The sequence below is a fragment of the Naegleria fowleri genome (genome assembly GCF_008403515.1).
Source record: "Naegleria fowleri strain ATCC 30894 chromosome Unknown tig70, whole genome shotgun sequence".
Classification (NCBI taxonomy): Eukaryota; Heterolobosea; class Eutetramitea; order Acrasida; family Naegleriidae; genus Naegleria; species Naegleria fowleri.
Window position 1 is genome coordinate 93,522 of NW_025408002.1, and position 19,189 is coordinate 112,710.

General features: G+C 36.5%; 11 protein-coding genes across 11 annotated transcripts; 6 read left to right on the plus strand and 5 right to left on the minus strand.

The window, feature by feature from the left end:
- Positions 1 to 101: 101 nt before the first annotated feature.
- On the plus strand, positions 102 to 776 carry FDP41_009518 (uncharacterized protein; the record flags this gene model as incomplete). Its single annotated transcript, XM_044713485.1, has 1 exon — positions 102 to 776. The coding sequence occupies one exon, from the start codon at positions 102 to 104 to the stop codon at positions 774 to 776; it is 675 nt and encodes a 224-aa protein (XP_044556925.1).
- A 42-nt stretch (positions 777 to 818) lies between these two features.
- FDP41_009519 (uncharacterized protein) lies at positions 819 to 1,250 on the plus strand (the record flags this gene model as incomplete). The annotated part of the gene is made up of 1 exon (XM_044713486.1): positions 819 to 1,250. One exon carries the CDS (start codon positions 819 to 821, stop codon positions 1,248 to 1,250), a length of 432 nt encoding a protein of 143 aa, XP_044556926.1.
- Positions 1,251 to 1,387: 137 nt separating this feature from the next.
- Positions 1,388 to 2,098, minus strand: FDP41_009520 (uncharacterized protein; the record flags this gene model as incomplete). Its single annotated transcript, XM_044713488.1, has 1 exon — positions 1,388 to 2,098. The coding sequence occupies one exon, from the start codon at positions 2,096 to 2,098 to the stop codon at positions 1,388 to 1,390; it is 711 nt and encodes a 236-aa protein (XP_044556927.1).
- Positions 2,099 to 2,831: 733 nt separating this feature from the next.
- On the plus strand, positions 2,832 to 4,166 carry FDP41_009521 (uncharacterized protein; the record flags this gene model as incomplete). The annotated part of the gene is made up of 1 exon (XM_044713489.1): positions 2,832 to 4,166. The coding sequence occupies one exon, from the start codon at positions 2,832 to 2,834 to the stop codon at positions 4,164 to 4,166; it is 1,335 nt and encodes a 444-aa protein (XP_044556928.1).
- Positions 4,167 to 4,376: 210 nt separating this feature from the next.
- FDP41_009522 (uncharacterized protein) lies at positions 4,377 to 6,134 on the minus strand (the record flags this gene model as incomplete). The annotated part of the gene is made up of 1 exon (XM_044713490.1): positions 4,377 to 6,134. The coding sequence occupies one exon, from the start codon at positions 6,132 to 6,134 to the stop codon at positions 4,377 to 4,379; it is 1,758 nt and encodes a 585-aa protein (XP_044556929.1).
- A 286-nt stretch (positions 6,135 to 6,420) lies between these two features.
- FDP41_009523 (uncharacterized protein) lies at positions 6,421 to 7,845 on the plus strand (the record flags this gene model as incomplete). The annotated part of the gene is made up of 2 exons (XM_044713491.1): positions 6,421 to 7,299; positions 7,348 to 7,845. The coding sequence occupies 2 exons, from the start codon at positions 6,421 to 6,423 to the stop codon at positions 7,843 to 7,845; spliced, it is 1,377 nt and encodes a 458-aa protein (XP_044556930.1).
- A 452-nt stretch (positions 7,846 to 8,297) lies between these two features.
- FDP41_009524 (uncharacterized protein) lies at positions 8,298 to 10,635 on the minus strand (the record flags this gene model as incomplete). Its single annotated transcript, XM_044713492.1, has 2 exons — positions 8,298 to 9,518; positions 9,604 to 10,635. The coding sequence occupies 2 exons, from the start codon at positions 10,633 to 10,635 to the stop codon at positions 8,298 to 8,300; spliced, it is 2,253 nt and encodes a 750-aa protein (XP_044556931.1).
- A 760-nt stretch (positions 10,636 to 11,395) lies between these two features.
- Positions 11,396 to 13,100, minus strand: FDP41_009525 (uncharacterized protein; the record flags this gene model as incomplete). Its single annotated transcript, XM_044713493.1, has 8 exons — positions 11,396 to 11,486; positions 11,618 to 11,626; positions 11,704 to 11,847; positions 11,969 to 12,140; positions 12,224 to 12,296; positions 12,391 to 12,405; positions 12,610 to 12,788; positions 12,953 to 13,100. The coding sequence occupies 8 exons, from the start codon at positions 13,098 to 13,100 to the stop codon at positions 11,396 to 11,398; spliced, it is 831 nt and encodes a 276-aa protein (XP_044556932.1).
- A 459-nt stretch (positions 13,101 to 13,559) lies between these two features.
- Positions 13,560 to 13,976, plus strand: FDP41_009526 (uncharacterized protein; the record flags this gene model as incomplete). Its single annotated transcript, XM_044713494.1, has 1 exon — positions 13,560 to 13,976. One exon carries the CDS (start codon positions 13,560 to 13,562, stop codon positions 13,974 to 13,976), a length of 417 nt encoding a protein of 138 aa, XP_044556933.1.
- A 543-nt stretch (positions 13,977 to 14,519) lies between these two features.
- Positions 14,520 to 16,829, minus strand: FDP41_009527 (uncharacterized protein; the record flags this gene model as incomplete). The annotated part of the gene is made up of 1 exon (XM_044713495.1): positions 14,520 to 16,829. One exon carries the CDS (start codon positions 16,827 to 16,829, stop codon positions 14,520 to 14,522), a length of 2,310 nt encoding a protein of 769 aa, XP_044556934.1.
- Positions 16,830 to 17,404: 575 nt separating this feature from the next.
- Positions 17,405 to 18,947, plus strand: FDP41_009528 (uncharacterized protein; the record flags this gene model as incomplete). Its single annotated transcript, XM_044713496.1, has 2 exons — positions 17,405 to 17,532; positions 17,996 to 18,947. The coding sequence occupies 2 exons, from the start codon at positions 17,405 to 17,407 to the stop codon at positions 18,945 to 18,947; spliced, it is 1,080 nt and encodes a 359-aa protein (XP_044556935.1).
- Positions 18,948 to 19,189: the final 242 nt, after the last annotated feature.

Below are 19,189 nucleotides of genomic sequence, written 5' to 3' on the forward strand. Positions count from 1 at the left end.
AGTTCATTTGATGGCTGAAGTTGGCGCATTTCCTTTTGAAGTTCAAAATTTGAACCAAAAAAAAGAAAACACTTTTGTGCACACCCCACCTTGTCATCACAATGGTCATTGAAATCGAGCAAGATCGATTAGAATTCAATGAATCCTATGAAGAAGCTAAAAAGATCAAAGAAACATATTTTGGCGTCAATATGGACAAATTCATCAAATATTTCGAGTCTGGAAAGTACACCATTCCGACCGAAACTCTTCCATTGCAAATCTCGGAGGTAAAAGCACTCCTCCATCTCTGTAAAAAACACTCTCGAAAACAATTCACTCTCCGTAATGAGGATTTGCACTCAATTTCACAATTGACACAAAAGATTGATCAAATCATGCAACGAATGAAACAAGATCATCAACTCTCCAATGGATTCATTGTGAAATTGACTTCTCGTTCTGCTAAAGATATTACTCCAACGCATGAAAGGACCATGAAACTCTATTCAGAGATGATGATGAATGACACATCTAAACACCAAACATTCAGCGACTACTCATCACAATGTACAGATGATAACGACAAGGAAAATCCACAGAACCATGAGGAGGAAGATCTCCATAATAGTCACCATCAACACCACCACGAATTCAAAATGAATGAACATTTGTGTGCCTTATATTTTGCATCTTTACAATGCATGAGAGTTTTTGATGCAAATGAAGCTCTTCAATTATTGACTCAGAGTTCAATAATTGAATATGATCTCGCACTTGATTTAACCTTTGAATAAGATTTTTCATTGGGGATCATTGTTCGTCCGTGGGATGTCGATATGCGTCTATCTTCAGAATTTCGAGGAATTGTTTTTCATAATGAATTGAAAGCACTTTCTCAATATTTCACACAATGTTATTTGGAACCAGTGGTGAAGGGAAAATCGAGAATTGAAGAGGCATGTCGAAATTTTTTTGAACATGTTGCAAAACCCATCTTGTCTAAAGAATTACCAGAAATGGAAAATTATATCATGGACTTTTCTGTTTCCCAAGATGGAAAGAGTGTGAAAATACTTGAAATTAATCCCTATCTCACTACCACTGGCGTTGGATTGTTTGATTGGGAATCTGACAGAGAAACGATCTTTGAGAATCCAAATCCCACAAGTTTTGAATTTCGTGTATTGAAAGAACCCATTATTTCAAGTCAATTATTGAATAAGGGCAAATTGGTGAAAGAATGGGAAGAAATTTTAAAGTCTGTATAAATATCAAACTAAGGATGATAACACACGAACTGAATCACAGTTAACAATTATTTTTTATATATTATTCAAAAGGTAGGCTCCTCCCCTTGAATGTTTGTACTATTTATTCCAATACAATCACGTCATGTGGCTTTGCCTTAATGATGTTCAACAGCATTTCCCAAATAAACATCATGATAACAATAGTGCATTCTTGCTTGATATAATTCATCACTGTACTCAAAGACATATCCATTGCATTTGAGAGCTTCCATCACAAGTTCTCGATCTTTCTGCAATTCTTTGCTTGCGTAATATAAGGCAAACCCATTGTTCTTCACTGCTTCTAACATGAGTTTGATTACTTGTAATAAAAATTCTTTGTCATTTGAAATTTCTTCTGGCAAATGATTAAGATTGACATCATATTCAACAACTTGCAATAAGAATTGTTTGTCATGTAATAGATCCCTAGAAGCATATTTCAAATGGCCGCCATGTTTGATCGCTTCCAATACAACTTCTTGGTCGCCTTTCATCATGTCACCTGCATACTGGAGAGCATGACCGTCTTGTCTGACAGCTTCCAATACCACTTCTCTATCGTTTCTCAATTCATTAGACGAATATCGAAGAGCATTACCAACTTTTCGTACCGCTGTCAAAACCACCTCTTTATCATTCTTCAACTCTTCTGATGCAGAATCAAGAGCTCCACCATCTTGTCTTACTGCTGTTAATACCACATCTTCGTCATTCTTCAATTCATCGGATGCAAATTGAAGAACATAACCATATTGTCTGACAGCATTTAACACAATTTCTTTCTCTCTCTTCATTTCATCGATTCCGATGCAATGATAAACCATTATGTTGAACGGCCGTCAATGCAAATTCTTTGTCGTTCTTCAAATTATCAGAAGCAAAAAGAAATGAGTAAGCATTTTGTTTGGCTGCTTTTAAAACAACATCTCTGTCATTCTTGAGTTCATCGCTTGCAAATTCAAATATCTTGCTAATTTCTTGAACAAGTTTCATCATGATGTCTTTTTGTGAATAATCAAAATAGTCTTGAAGAGAAAATTCTGGAAATATTACTTTGACAATTGTTAACATGAATTCACAATCTAACAATAATTTTCTTGGTATGAATTCAAGTGCTTTCCTATTTTGTTTGATTGCTTCCAATACAATTTCTTTGTCTGAATTCAAATCATCTCCAACATACTCAAGTGCTTCTCCATTTATTAGCTTCAACCAAATCCGGGTCCTACATTCAAGGATTGAACTTTATCATCGCCTTTTTTATTGATTCAAAGAAAAAGTCTTTCATTTTAGTGGAGACTAAAAAAATTAGTCAGAAAATTGTTCCAATCCTCAACGACGAACAATACCATTAACACCACATTCAACAACAACAATACATTCTCACTACTACCACTTTGGAGTTTGCTCTCATTCCGAATAAGACTAATTCTTCTTTGATTAACGTTTTATTTTTCTCTATTATTAATACCAAAGATAACTCTTGGCGAGAACTATCATCATCATCATTATTGAATACATATTTAAACACAAGAGATATACATTAAATTAAATACAATGCCGAAAAAGACAAGAAAAGAACTCAAAGATGAACGATTAAAATCCAACTTGGATGGTTCTTCTTCCGATGATGATGGAGTTAGTGATGTGAGTACAACCTCCGACTCGACTCGATTAGCTTCCATGGAAGAATTATCCAGCAAATTCTCAGATGCAATTGAATGGCTTACCGAGAAGGCAAGTGCACGCCGATTGGAAGGCTTGAATACGATGATCAAAATTATGAAGATGCGCTACGTGGCAGATTTATTGGGTGGAAAATTAGAATCGGCTGTGAATGGTGCCATTCAATGCTGTGCAAAGGGATCGTCAGAAGAGTGTGTGGCTGCTTTTAAGGTATTTGCGTTGATTTCTGTCACAGTTGGAGGATGTGTGAATGAGAACGATCGTAGACATTTATTCTCTTCAAAATCATTGAATGATGCCATGTTTGGACAACAAGCCATGCTCTCTGAAGAAAATTCACAAAGAATGAAAGAGATGTTAATAAGAAATGCTGATGCAGCTTCAAAAAAGAGCCAAGAGGTTAGAAGTGAAGCATTGTTTTCACTCGGTATTTTGGAATTCATGGACTCGTCACCAGAAGATCTGATTTTAGAAAAGGAGAATAACAGGTTGCAATATTTCAAGCAATTTTGGAATGATAAGGATGATTCGGTGGTATCCGCTGCCATTGAATCATGGGCTTTCCTTGCCACCTTGGTTCCAAACAAGTACAAGGTGAGCATGTTGGTTCCAGACTCTTTGAAAAGTCTTCAAAAGATTATTGTCTCTGACTCGACCTCACCATCACTTAAAATTTCAGCTGGTCAAGCCGTTGCACTATTATTTGGTGCCATCAATACCAACGAAGACTATGATAGTTCCATCTCTAAAAGCGATTATGAATCTCTGGTGGAAGCAATGAATAAGGCAGCATCCCTCTCTGGTAAGGCAGTCTCCAAGAAAGAAAAGGCCATGCAACGAATGAATTTTAGAAGTTTTGTGACAACTGTAGAAGATGGCGAGATTCCATCCGATAAGCTGAATGTTTCAGGAAATACTCTCGTTTTTGAGAGTTGGGATAAGCTGATTGAATTGGCAAATTTCAAGAAACTGCTCGAAGGAGGTCTTTTGGAACATTTCAAGTACAACACTAATCTACAACACATCTTTGATGTGGATCATTTAAATCTAGGAGTGGAACAACCATCCACCAAATTAAGTTCACTAGAAAAGAAGTACTATCTCTCAAAGAATTCCGACTTTAATAAGAGTGACACGTTGGAAAAGAATAAGATGACCAGAACTTTTGCAAATTATGTTCATGCTACAGGTTATGATGAAGAATAACTCTTGTGAAGTTCTATGAGAGTGACATCACTTTCATTATTGTCACTTCGTAGCCTAGCAATGAAAAGGTCATCAAAAAGTTCTTGCATTTCACGCAATCCAACACAAATTACCCAACCTATTCGAATAAAGATCTATATCGTAGATACAATACAAATATAGAGTCAACTTTCAATCAGAATCATTGACCAATTTGTAACCATGTTCAGTCTAGTTTCCCAAATAAGCATCATGATAACAATTGTACATTCTTGCTTGATATAATTCATCACTGTACTCCAATACGTATCCATTGCATTTAAGAGCTTCCATCACAATTTCCGGATCTTTCAGCAATTCTTTACGTGCTTTCCTCAATGCGAGTCCATTATTCTTCACCGCTTCCAACATCATTTCCTTGTCAGACATAATATGATTATCTAGAAGTGATACAATGGTAAGACTATTGACTTTGATTGCCTTCAAAAGAAATTCCTTGTCGTGAACAATTTCTTTTGGCACAAGTTCCATAAAATAATTACAATCTCCACATTTAAGAGCTTCTATAAAGAATTGTTTGTCATTTAAAAGATCTTGAGATGCATAGTCAAATGCCTCAGGTGTTTGTTTGATAGCCTCTAAAATAATTTCTTGGTCGTGCTTCATCATTTCACTTGCATAATCGAGAGCAAAGCCATTCTGTCTGACAGCTGTCAATACAACATCTCTGTCGCTTGTCATTCCATCCGATGCAAATCGAAGTGCATCACCATTTTGTCTGACTGCAGTTAATACCACCTCTTTGTCATTCTTCAATTCATCAGATGCATATTGAAGACAAAATCCATGTTGATTGACAGCATTTAACACAAGTTCTTTGTCTCTCTTCAATTCATCAGAAACATATGCCAATGCATGTCCATTCTGTTGAACAGCCATCAATGCAATTTCTCGATCATTCCTCAAATTATCAGATGCAAAGCCAAGCGAGAAACCATCATTCCTAACGGCATTCAAAACAATTTCTCGATCATTCCCGAGTTTATCACTTGCCAATGAAAGAAAACGTCCATCTACTTGTACAAGTTTCATCATGACTTCTTTTTGTGAATAATCAAATGATTCTAAATGAGAAAATTCTGGAAAAATTGTTTTGAGAACTGTCAACATGAATTCCATATCTAACAGTAAATCTTTTGGAATGAATTTAAATGAGTTCCTATTTTGTTTGATTGCTTCCAACACAATTGTCTTGTCCATAGTCAAATCATAGTGAACGTGATTCAGCGCTTCACCATTTTGCTTGACAGCAGTTAAAACAAATTCTCTGTCACTTTTAAGATGATTCGGTAGGAATAACAAAACCGATCCATTCTGTTGGAGCATTTCCAGAGTAAACTGTTTGTCCTCTCGAAGTGTTCCTGGAAAACTTGGAATTTTTCTCCATGCATCTGGAAATTGTTTTACAGCTACCAATATCACTTCTTTATCATTTCGTAGACTATAACTTGCAAATTGAAATTCACTTCCTCTTTGTTGAACCACTTTTAACACAAACTCTCGATCTTGTTTTAATTGTGTGGATGCAAATTGCAATCCATAATCGTACTTTTTGATGTGATTCAAAATAAATTCCTTGTCATTCATAAACTCCACAGGAAAGAATTTTACATATTTCAATTCACGATTCAAGAGCCATTTCTTTTTTCCTTCTTGTTGCAATGAGAATTTCTTTTTCAATGATGATTCTAATCTCCGAAGATCATTGAGTTCATAATTTCCATCAAAAGAATAAAAAGAATTTGAAAAATCAAGAAGGATCAATTTTACATGATCCTTTCTGTTTTGTGATGGAATTAATTTTTGTTTCTTGTTTTTATCATCATCGACGTCTACTTGATTGAATGAATGATCCAACAACTTGGTTTCTGTGTTACAATGATGGAAGAGTGTTGTTGTATCAACGTGACTATGATCTCGTTTGGACATTTTTTTTTGCATCTCGATGTTGTTTTGTGTGTGAGAATCTTGAATTCCATGTGAAAATTGAAACAGAACTGTTTTGAAGTTCTTTGAGAGTACTTCCTGAAGTCGTTTGTCAGGCAGTGCTTATTCAAAACTTGTTCTTTTTCGAAACATGTCAAATAAAAGCCCGCCAATTCCCTTACTATCAAATGTCACACATCAAAAAAAATTTGACTCACCTTTTCGTCATTGACGTGATTGCAACCACTATCTTTCATATCTTCTCTCTTAACACAACATAGAAATCACTATGGATGATTTACTCATCAACAGTGAACATGTAAAATTGATCCTTCTTGATTTTTCAAATTCTTTTTATTCTTTTGATGGAAATTATGAACTCAATGATCTTCGGAGATTAGAATCATCATTGAAAAAGAAATTCTCATTGCAACAAGAAGGAAAAAAGAAATGGCTCTTGAATCGTGAATTGAAATATTCGGATTTCTTTCCTGTGGAGTTTATGAATGACAAGGAATTTATTTTGAATCACATCAAAAAGTACGATTATGGATTGCAATTTGCATCCACACAATTAAAACAAGATCGAGAGTTTGTGTTAAAAGTGGTTCAACATAAGGGAGAGGAACTTCAATTCGCAAGTTACGACCTTCTACAGGATAAAGAATTTCAATTGATAGCTGTGAAACAAAGTCCAAGCTTTTTCAGAATTTCATCTTCATATGCTCGAGACAAAAAGGAGTTCTTGTCTTTGGAAATGGTCCAACAAAATGGATTGAATTTGATACATGTTCCTTGTAATTTCAGTCAAGATAGAGACATTGTTTTAACTGCTGTCAAGCAAAATAGAGAAGCTCTTCAATATATTGGAGATAGTTTCATGATATCAAACAAGGAAATTATATTGGAAGCAATCAAAAAAGATAAGAAGGCACTTGAGTTCGTTCCAAAAGTAATACTCTTGGATTGTGAATTCATGTTGAGAATGATCAAAGAAATATTTCCAGAATTTTCTCATTTAAATTCTTTTGATTACTCACAAAAAGAAGTCATGATGAAACTTGTTCAAGAAAATGGCAAGTTACTTGAATTTGCAAGTTCTGAACTCAAGAATGATCGAGACATTGTTTCAAATGCAGTTACCAAATGGTTCCTTCGATTTGCATCTGTTAGTTTGTAAAATGATCGAGAAATTGCGTAATTGGCTATTCAACAGAATGTCCGTGATACTTTGGAACATGTGTCTGCTGAATTAAGGAACGACAAAGAACTTGTATTACATACTGTCAGACATACTGTCATACAAGAAGGATTTTGTCTAAACTATGCATCTGATCAGTTGAAGAGTGACAAAGAGGTGGTATTAACAGCTGTTAGAAAAAATGGTTATGGTCTTTGTTTAGCATCAAAAGGGTTGAAGAATGACAAAGAGGTAGTATTAACAGCTGTTAGCAAATATGGTTGTGGTCTTAAATATGCATCTGAGGAATTGAGAAACGACAGAGAAGTGGTATTGGAAGCTGTCAGACAAAATGGTTCTGCTCTCGGGTATGCAGGTGAAATGATGAAAGGTGACAAAGAAATTGTATTGGAAGCCATCAAACATGGTGGTTCTCTGAAATATGTTTCTCGAGAACTTTTGAGTGACAAACAATTCTTATTACGAGTCGCAAAGTGTGGATATAAGAACACTATGATGTATCAGAAGAAATGACAAATGACAAAGAATTTGTGTTGCAAGTAATCAAACTCAACAAACTTTCATATGTCCCTCGTATTATATCGGACAAGGAGGAACTCATGTTAGAAGCAGTGAAGATCAATGGATTTGCATTACATTACGTAAGCAAAGAGTTACAAAAAATCCAGAATTTGTGATGGAAGCTCTCAACTGCAATGGTTTTGTTTTGGAGTACAGTGATGAGTTATATCAAGCAAGAATACACTGTTGTTATCATGATGTTTATTTGGACATGGCAACAATGACTCGTCGTCATTGAAGAAATTCACAAGATGCGATTATATTTGTATGGATCTCAACGTTTCAGAAAATTGTTTTGGAATTCAACTGGGACCGATGTTCCATAAAAGTATTTTTATTTGTGACAACGTGACAACCATGTTGTGAAAATGAGATAAAATTGTTTGTTTCCTCGATCATTATTATTACTTTTTGAAGAATCGTCTTTTAACTCGTCGATGTGGCTGTAAAGTTTCGTCCTCCTCGCGAACTAAACTCGTTTCATGAATATTGCTAAACGAAACGGAACCTTGTCTTGACTCTTCACAAGTATTCTGTTCTGTTCCTACTACTTGTTGATTCGCTGTTTCTTCTTCTTGGTTCACTAACTTTTCCATGAGTGACACCAATACACTGAATGAATTTTCTTTCGATTCATCCATCAATGTTTTTGAAAACGAAGATTCAAATGTTGTTGAAGAGGTGGACCGATGAATTGGTGAATATGAAATTGGTTGTTTTGTTTGTTGAAAATGATTCCTTGCATGTGCTTGAACAATTTCGTTTTGAGATTCTTGTTGAGAATTATTCCAATCCAAACTTTCATCATATTCCAAGAAATCCAAATACATTCGATCTTGTTGTGACATTTCCGATTCTTGTTTCAAATTATCTGAAGAATGATTACTACTACTCGATGAATCATCTGCAGTAGAACCACCACTTAACATGTTCGAGAGTGAATGAGAATTTCCATTCTTGTTGTTGTCATTGTTTCTATTCACAGAAGAAGAACCCGAAGATTCCGTCACCACCACAATGGAAAATGCATCTTCATGAAGAGGTATTTCTCTTCGTTGTAAGACAACACTGGTGCCAGTAGTAGTAGAAGTGCCATTTCTTCGTCGACGAATAAATCTTCGAGGAGGTCTTGGAGATGTTGTAATGCTACTTTCTGTTGTGACGTTTTTGTCGCCTGTGGTGTTTGTGGTGGTGTTTGTGGTGATGGTTGTTGTTGTAGGAGTGTTGTTCATTAAGGGTTTGAGAGTGAAAGTGTTTTCATCATCAGTTTTTTCATCCTCATTGACCTTCATGAAACCTAATGTTGATTCATCATCTTCGTCGTCATTGTCGTGGTGACATTTTTCTTCCTCAATGAGTCGCTTGTAATTACACAATAATTCTTGTTTTTGTTGTCTTCGTGTGGAAATTCTTTTTGGGCTGTCCAACAAGTGTTGTTGCTGAGATTTGGTTCTTTCTCGAATTTTCTTTGGAGTTGAATTTGAAAGGTTTCCATTTTCTTCGAGATGAAAATCTTCAAAAGAGGAAGAATGAGCATCTTCTGAAGATTCTTCATCCAATGATAAAGTTGAGGTTTGAGAGGAAGAATTTTTCTTCTTCATGCATGACCTTGGTTGAGAATTGTTCTTGAGAGGGGTTTGAGAGTTTTCGCATTTTGGCCGATGTTGTAGAGACAGCTCGAAAATGTTCCCTCTTTTTCAACAATGCGACCCTGTCACCAGAGCTCGTCGTCGAAGGAATCATTGTGACAAGTGACGGCATGGTCGAAACTGAATTCTTGTTCAATTCATGGGAATCAGAGAGTCCACAACAAATTTGTGACACGTGACGATCACACATTCTTCCTCCCAACAGATTTGAAAACTGTTCTCCATACATTTCAACAATTTTCTTCAATACTCGTTCTGTAATCACACCCTTCTCGGAATGACCTTTTTTTCTCTTCAAAAGTTGTGAAAAATCTTGTGGTGGAGAAAACATGATCTTTTTTGCTAACATGCTACAAATGACACAACAATAGCCACCATTGGATCCTTTCCAAGGTAATGGATGAGATAATTGAAAGGTAGGACAAGTGATGGATTGGTCTGAGTTCAAATTGGAACTCTTCTTCACATGATGGAAAGGACGAGGAAGAAGGAATGATGGACTTGAAACAAAAGATGTCAAAGATTGAATCAACGATGCACTGAGAGTCACTGGAGTGGGATTTGGAACGTGTTGGAATGCATTTTGTAAGGTTGAGATTTTTGGATTGAGAATGGGAAAGGCACGATTCAAACGTTGTGGAGATGCATCAACCATTTTGTTCAAGTGTTGGTTGTTGTTGACAGGAATGCGAATGGGAATCTTTTGTGGAGGAGGAGTTGTTGACGAATGGAATTGTTTGTTGGTAATGGTCGATGAAAGATGGTCTTCATTTTCTTGGGCTGTGGTTTCAGAAGAATTTCTTTGATCTGAAATTTTCAAATAAATCGTTGAAGGTTGCCATTCATGATTCTTGGTTGTTGTTGTTGTTGATGATGAAAGATTCTCGGTAGACAAACATGATATTCCACGAGTTGGAAGAGTGGAAAAGAGTTGACAAAAGTAGAAGGGATATGAAAGTGGTGGTTCTTGTTGTGAGGAGGAAATAATGGAGTCACTCCGACGACAAGTTGTTGTTGATGCTGTGGTGGTGATTGTTGGCCTATGCGATGATGATAATGATGGCAATGAAGAGGATTGAGAATGAGCGGTCATGAGCTTGTATCAATGTGAAGCTCAGCGAGAATTAATGAAATGACGGAATGATGATGTCAACAAATGTTGCTTTGAATTGGGTCGTAGCTTTTTGTTTGAAAATTCTGCTCCAGTGATGAGTGTATCAAGAAGCAGCAAATTGTTTTTTGTAATCGCAAGTGGTTGCCTTTTCACGAAAAACCGGAGTAGATGTGTTGTCTTTTATGAACAAGTTGCGACTGGAAGGATTTTATACAATGACAAGCAGTGACAGGACCTTTGTTGATGATTGTAATAAAAGAATCTAGACAGAGGTTGCTAGCGATGGAATGAATCACTCGATGAGTGAGTTGATTTACGAAAGGATGTTGATTTTTGGAGAGAGTGACACAGAGCTCTACAACAATCCGTTTCAAATAATTTCAATAAGGTGAGAGAGGAAGAGAAGAATAATTGCAGGTGTTCTCGAGAACTATAGAGCGCTCTCGGTTTCTGTGATTCTCTTTTCTTTTCGTCGTTGTGTTGCAATTATATTGTGGCTCAAGCATGAGCTGTGACAGACTAGAGATGATTGACTTTGATCTGTCACACGTGGTTATATCTCACAAGCAATCTCTCCAAAATTGATATTACCGAAAATGATATGTATTACTAAAGAATTACTTTCAAATAGAGAGATGATTATCAATATGATAAAACAATGTTGTGCTCCACTTTACTTTTCTCGATCATGAAATAGGTTGTGCGAGAGACTATGTTTGGAATTCAAAGCTTGGGCAATTTAAGCATTAATTGGAACACCAAAAACACAATCGTTTTGGATACCCAAAGAGGTGATAGTAACTCTGGCAAATCCTTGTTCACCCCATGTGCTGCATTTGTTATTATTCATAAATTTTACAATAATATTTTCCAAAGATGCAAACATTCATGCAGCAGGTTGAAATAGATCAAATTAAACAAAATAATTAATACATTTTCATAACAACTTCGTAATACGAACCTTCCCCATCTGACGTTCAGAAAATATAACACCACATAGAACAATAAATTGCATCAGTCACCAAAATCATTCAAAAAAAAACTTACGAGTTTCTCAAAATAAAGTATTCTTGTTGTGTTTGAGGGTCAACACCAAAACCAACAACACCAACAATGTGGTTCACTTGTGGATTGGCAACCACTTGATTGAAAACACCACCAGTGTATCTTTCAAATTCTGGAGTCACTTGACTGCAATTTTTGATAATGATTTCATCATACGTCATTAGTTATTGAGCGTTACGAAATAATATATACACAAATCATCCAAAAGTTAAACACAGCAAGTTCTAAATAACAAGTATTCACTTACATGGCACAAGTAATTGGACCTCTTGCAAAAATTTCGCTCTTCATGTTGTCGGATCCCTTAATGATACCATATTGACCCACCTTGTAACGTTTAAAGTTTGGAATTGGATGACAATTAGAGGCACCAAAGGTACTGCAAGTGTAGCAAGCATTCATGTCAGTACATGTTTGATCTAAAATTTCATGTCACAGTCATCGGTAAAATAGCTCAATAACAACAACAAACTCGGTTCGGGAGAGACAATGACGGACTTACCCATAGCTCTATAATTGTTGCATGTTTCATCTGGAATTCCAAACTTGTTGGCATAGACATACACAGAATAGTGCTATATGTGATGGTGGTATTGAAATTTTTCAAAGTTTCACAAATGGACGACTCCATTAACCATTCCGAAAAACGCTACGTTTTAAATAACTTACATCTCCTCCTTTGCACTATTATTCGGCACATAATCATGATGTGTTATTGTGTATATACACATGTTAGTATGATATGTGGAATATTATGATGTGTTCAGCAACAATAATCATTATTATGATATTATTATTAATAATAATAATGGAATAATAAAGAGAAGCGTGTGTATTGACACAGTTGACACATTTGATGACGAAATACAGAATTGTTACAACACTTACTGTACCACTATTACCACAAGCCAAAACATGTTGTGGAGAGAGGTAGGCCATTGGCCAAGATGCCTTTCTAAGGATGTTGATTCTGTCTGCCAACACACTGGTAGTGGTAACAGCCCAACAGCTTCCGCATGCTTGTGGGAGATTTTGATTTCTAATTGGTGAAAGGTAGTTCACTCCGCCTTTCATATTTCAGCAACAATATTATTAGCCAATGAAATGGTTCGAGAAATCATCACGAAAGGAATTTTGATGATCATTTCATCACGATGGTGTTGGTTTGATCATGGATGAAACACGTATTCAATTTCTCATGATGATGGTACTGATGATGAGCGAAACTTACTAACATTTCTCCAATCATAGGATGAAGGAATAGCCTTCATCAATGGATAAGTCATCTTGATAGGTTCCGCATTGTTTTTCTTATTCATTTCTCTCAAGATGTGATTTGGCTCGAAACAAGCATCAAATCCGTGCAATGATGAAACCATCATCATCACCAACAACACAAAAGAAACAATAATAATTTTCATTTTTCTTTTTTTTGATATGAAAAAAATTCAGGGATGGGTTTATTCGATGATAAACGTTGTTCGATGGTTTATATGTACATTATTTACAAGCCGAACGTAAGATACGTAGTGACTTCCTAGCAGGCACCCCGGAAGTAAAGGTGTTTAAACTGCTCACGATAACAGCAGCAACCCCTGGGATTCGAACGCTGGACCAGTTGGCTGCCACAGTTCCAGAAAAACCACTCGGCCATATGCGGGCAGCTTTTTGATATGAAAAAAATCTTTTCGTGAGCCAGGTCAAATCCATCATCGGAAGCTTTAAAGGAAGCATGATTCTATTAGCTCAGAACAAACTACATCATGATTTTATGTTCAACCATGCGAATTGTATTTATTGTTACTAATCGAATAATTCAAATTTATTGTTTGAAAAAAATGTCTTCAGAGAATCAAGCGAGTAGTGCTGCGTCCTCCTCGCTTCCAATGATGGGTGTTTCCGAGTTTGCAAAACTCAGTGGAGATATGAGAGCAAGTCTCGGATTACTCGTAGAAAATGGGATTTGCAAAATTAATGGTAATGCCTCTCTCGTGGTCATGCCTTCCACTCCGAACTATGATTATTCAAAGAGTGTGGCTGGTGGAGAGAATTTACTGAATCCATTGCCAGCATCAGCCAAAGATATTTATTTGAGAAATTATGGAGGCTCGACGGGTGGTCGTCAATCCAGACCACAACAACAGAAGGAGCCACAAAATGATGAATTCTTTGCCGATAATTGGTATTTTGTTGAGTTGCATCAGTCGATTTTGCAAGAATCTACTCACAGTAAGGAAAGATATTCCAATTTATGAGTGTTGTTTTAGAGATGTTTCAACATTGGACCACAAACCACGAACAAACAATTATTTGAATTCTAAAGAGAGTGAAATATTGAAGACATTTGGGTCGGTTAAGATAGACAACAACAAAGAATATCGAAGTAGTGATGGTCAACATTGGCCGCTGGAAGATCACAACAATCAGGTAAAAGAATCTCTGACCAACACACAAGTCTGAAAAATTCAAAATCAAATACCCTATTGTACAAGTCCGAAAATGTGTATTCATTATATGCCGTACAGCGTTCGTCAATACCAAATTTAAAACGTTGCTCACGTTGCCTTAAAGTACTTTATCAATGGAATGCCAATCAAGAAATAGATTTGCATCTCATAACTATTTAAATCTTGTAATGAACCAGTAAACGAGTGCAAATAACAAGGTTTCTAGTAGTTTTAAGACATCGATCTAAACGTTGTGTGACTTCTCCTTAACCTCACAATCATCAGTTTTGAAAATTCTCCCAATTAAGTTAAATCCATGAAGATGATCAACCTCCAAAAACATTTTGTTCACTACTCTGAACTAGTTGTTGTTGTTGTTGTCATTGGTTGTGAGGAGCTTTCCTTTTTTTGTTCCAATTTTTCTTCAATCATGGCTTTGGCCTTTTTGAACTCGTCAAATGCTCCATCCATGCTATAGAGCCCAACAACGCTAATTTTAGTGGAGGTTTTTAAGGCAATACCTAGCTTCTTTTTGGTGAGTGCAAAGAACACAGGAAGTTCCATTTCATTGCATTTTTGAATAATTTCCTCAATTTTAGAATCTAGTCCACCAGGAGTTGTAATCTTGTCAATATTTGGAGCAATGACGACTGCTCGAATTTCCTTAATTTTTAAACCTTTCAAAACTTCACGAATTCCAATAACATATCTTCTTCTTGCTTTGAATTTCTTCTTGTCTGTTTTTTTCAGCCTGTGTTGATAAAATTGAAGTTTGGCCAACATTTGAAATACACAATTCTCATAGATTGGATCGAGAGGATAAGGCACGTATTCACGAATTTTTCTTTCAGTTGCTCCTTTCAAGACAATGTTCATTGACTCAGTTTCAGAAATGACACTTTCAGAGTCTGACTCTTCGCTTGCTTCATTCGGGTAATCGTTTGTATCCTCCATATTAGGATTATTTGAATCTCCATGTTCCATTGTGGAAGAAGAAGCATTCTCGCCTTCCATTGATGATTTCACATGTTCTGAATGCTCATCAACTATTGTTGATGATGAAATGTCATGATGGTCTCTTTCAATTTCAATCACAATAACATTATCATCAGATGTTTCTTCTTCAGTTGTTTCTGCTTGTTTCTGTTTTTTCAAATATTTCTTAACATCGATAAAATCAGTGGGAGATAGGTTCTGCAATTTTCTAATTTCCTTCTCTTTGAGAATAATTTTTTTCAGCTTGTTGGGTTTTTTCTTTTTTGTTGCTACAGCGACAAGCATTTCCTCAGTTCTCTTTTCATCGTGTGTTGTTGAGGTGGATGCATTTTCTGTGTCCTTAGAATTGGAAGCGCTTTGTCCTGTTTGGGGCTGATTGACAGCGAGCATAAAGGCCTTATAGACATCCTCATTAGTGACCTTATCTGAGTAAATTTCTAAACGAATGGGTTTCCTTCCTTTCATGTCCCCTTTGGTGAATAAGGCTTTTTCGAGGGCATTCATTTTGCTGATGGATTTTTTGTTTGATGCCGTTGTTTCATCTTTTTTGCCTTGTTTTTTTGGAGATTCTTTTGGGAGTTTCGTTTTGTCTGAGGGAATTGTTGAAGAGCTAGAGGTTGTTGACTTAGTATTCTTTAAGAGTTGATCAATGTCACCACCTATATGATCTGCAAGTGTGAATTCTTTTCGTTCTTGAAGTAGTGAATTGATCAGTAATTGTCTTCTTTGTTTTTTGGTGAGTTTTTTTTGAGGCGTTGTGGGAACGTTAGCAGCAGTGGTATTATTGTCTGTTGTTGTTGATGGTTTTAAGGCAGTTGGTTTGTTATTATTGGTTGCATTTTCAAATGATTGTTTTCTTTTTGCTTTGACCTCCGATTTGTTGGTCTCTTTTGTTTGTGTCGTTGGTGCAATTGTATTGTTGTTAGCACTACCATTATCACCATAATTATTGTTACTATCATGAGGTTGCGATTTTTTAGTTGGTTGCATGTGATTGGAATGTGACGCAATGACCACACTCTTTTGAGGTAAAATTTCGGAATTTGTTAAAATTCCACTCGGTTTGCTTTGTAAAATGTCCTTGTAAGAAAATGGAACAGAGGTAGCTGTGGAAGATGACGAAGAGATGGATGCACTCACTGAAGGAAAATTTTGGGAGTATTGATGAGCATGAACAAGATCCGAAACATTGGTTGGTGGTAATTCGTCTGTGGATTGTACGTGCCCTGCATTGGATAGTTGCTGCTGTGATGATGATCGTACTGATGGAATGATCATTTGTGAATTTTGTATTGCAGATTTTTGTCCTTTTCGTTTTGGTTGTTTATGACTTGAATGGCTCATATTCGATGGATCCGAGTCCTTGAATTCACTGTTTCGTATTGGTTGCTCCGCCAAGAATTTATTGTTTTTTCCCCTCTTTCCGTTATGTTTGTTATGATGATCATGCTTATTATTTTGAATTTTTTGTGAGAATGATGATTGTGTGTGAGAATGATGTTCCGACTCGTCATTTACACTCTCAAGATTGATTGGACCTGTTGCTCCTCCAATTTGAACAGGTTTGATGAGACTAGCCGATGATGATGATGATGGTATCATCATTTGTATTCTCTGACTTGGAACAAATGGCTTACTATCTGCACTCAGAGGCTTTTGCGTCATTGTATTTTTTTGAAGTTTGGAATTGAATATGTATTAAAATGTTACTGAGGTAATGTCGCCCTCAATATTTATGCTCTGATCTCCCTTACCATCCTCCCATGATGATCCTCATTATTGAGATCATCTCACGTTCACCCACATCGATCGACCAATAAATTGCATCCTCCTCTTCTCATGATCATCATAAGCATCCTTACGCGATTGGATCTCCAACAACACACAAAATTCATTGTTTTTCCTTTGCCCATTTTTGAACAAGTTTCTAAATGAACGAAAATTGCCGCGAGCGAGTGGATGATTGAAATTGCATCACAAAATTTCCATTCGCCATCCCAATAGACTGTTGTTGTTGCCCATGAGAAGAGCAACCATCAACAACAACAGAAACGCGATTCGAAGGTGGCACCTCTTGAAAAAAAAACAACGAAACAGTGTATTAGTTTGGATCCTTTCCTCGCGCACACTGATATCTTCTTCACTTGTATCCGAGAATTTCCCGAGTATATATAGCCTCTTCTTTCTCATCCGACCATCACCATCATCATCATCTATTGATTACATTCATTATTATCAAAATGTTCTCGTACGACCAAAAGTTTTTAGACTTCTCTCTGTTGGAACCATTCAATAAATTGGACCAACGAGGTAAAATTATGGCCGAATATGTTTGGATAGGTGCTGTAGATCCTATGGGAGATGTGAGGTAAGTTGAATTTAGTATGGTCAACGTTTGTCCATATGGACAGTTGTTATGTATATACTCGATTGTCCTTTCAAATAACTCAAACTCTTTCGTCATCATTTGGATTTGCAACAAACACCACACAAATTTCAAATTGTTCTTCGTGGTTGTTTGAACTTCGCGCAACGGTTGAAAACTTCCTATTGGAAAAATTTCCAAAAATGTCTGGCTGCTGATGTTGTGTGTTTACCATGTGTTGTTTGACAATGTGCAACTCTCGAACCTGATGATGGAATTTGTGACTCCATCGGAACTGTTAAAACGAACTTTTGCTTTGGTTTTCACCATTTGTTTGCACAATCATGTGATGATGACATTAATGACTCAATGGTCGTCGAACATTTCAATTCACTTTGTACCATTTTCCTCCGCCAATAATTATCATTTTTCGATTCGATTGGAATTGTTCGATGTAACACGACAGATCCAAGACTAGAACTCTCGATTTTATTCCTACATCGCCCGACCAACTCCCTGAATGGAATTACGATGGTTCGAGTACCAACCAAGCATCAGGTCATGACTCCGAAGTTATTATCAAACCAAAAGCCATCTTTAAGGATCCATTCCGAGGTGGAGACAACATTTTGGTGTTGTGTGACACATATAGACCCAACGGAGAACCACTCGAAACAAACACACGTGCACCTGCCCTAGAAATTTTCAACAAGAACCTTGCAAGCAGACCATGGTTCGGATTCGAGCAAGAGTACACACTCTACAGCTGCGATATGCATCCATTAGGTTGGCCTAAGGGTGGCTATCCTGGACCTCAAGGACCATACTATTGTGGCTCTGGTGCAGAAAAAGCATTCGGTAGAGCCATTGTTGAAGCACATTACAAGTGTTGCCTCTATGCTGGAGTTAACATCTCGGGAATTAATGCTGAAGTGATGCCAGGCCAGTGGGAATTCCAAGTCGGTCCATGTGAAGGCATCCAAGCTGGTGATCATTTATGGATGGCTCGTTACATTCTCACAAGACTAACGGAATATTTCCGTGTGGTAGTCTCATTCCATCCAAAGCCAATGCAAAACTGGAACGGTGCTGGTTTGCATACCAACTACTCGACTGAGGAAATGAGAAACGAAGGAGGATACCAAACAATTTTGGAGGCAATTAAAAAGTTGGAAGCAAAACACAAGGAACACGTTGATAACTATGGAACTGACAATCATTTGAGACTTACTGGAAAATTTGAAACATCCTCCATGGATAGATTTTCTTATGGTGTTGCTGACAGAGGAGCCTCCGTGAGAATTCCAAGAAGTACAGAAAAAGAAAAGAAGGGATACTTTGAAGATAGAAGACCAGCAAGCAATGCTGACCCATATGTCGTTTCGTCCCTTATTTTCAAGACAACTGTTCTGGAGTAATTATATCGTGAATCAAGAAAAGCTTATTTGTTTGATTACTACGAGTAGAGCAAGATGTGTGACAATTCATCAAATGATTTTTATTTTTTACATTTTTTCCAACAGAGAGAATGAGTAGTAGTAACTCAATAGTAACAACAACCATTGGACACTAACATCAACAATAACATTTACATCATCCCTAATATTTGTAAATTTGATTGTACCAATATTTGTAGATTGTAATGATTTATAATCATCAA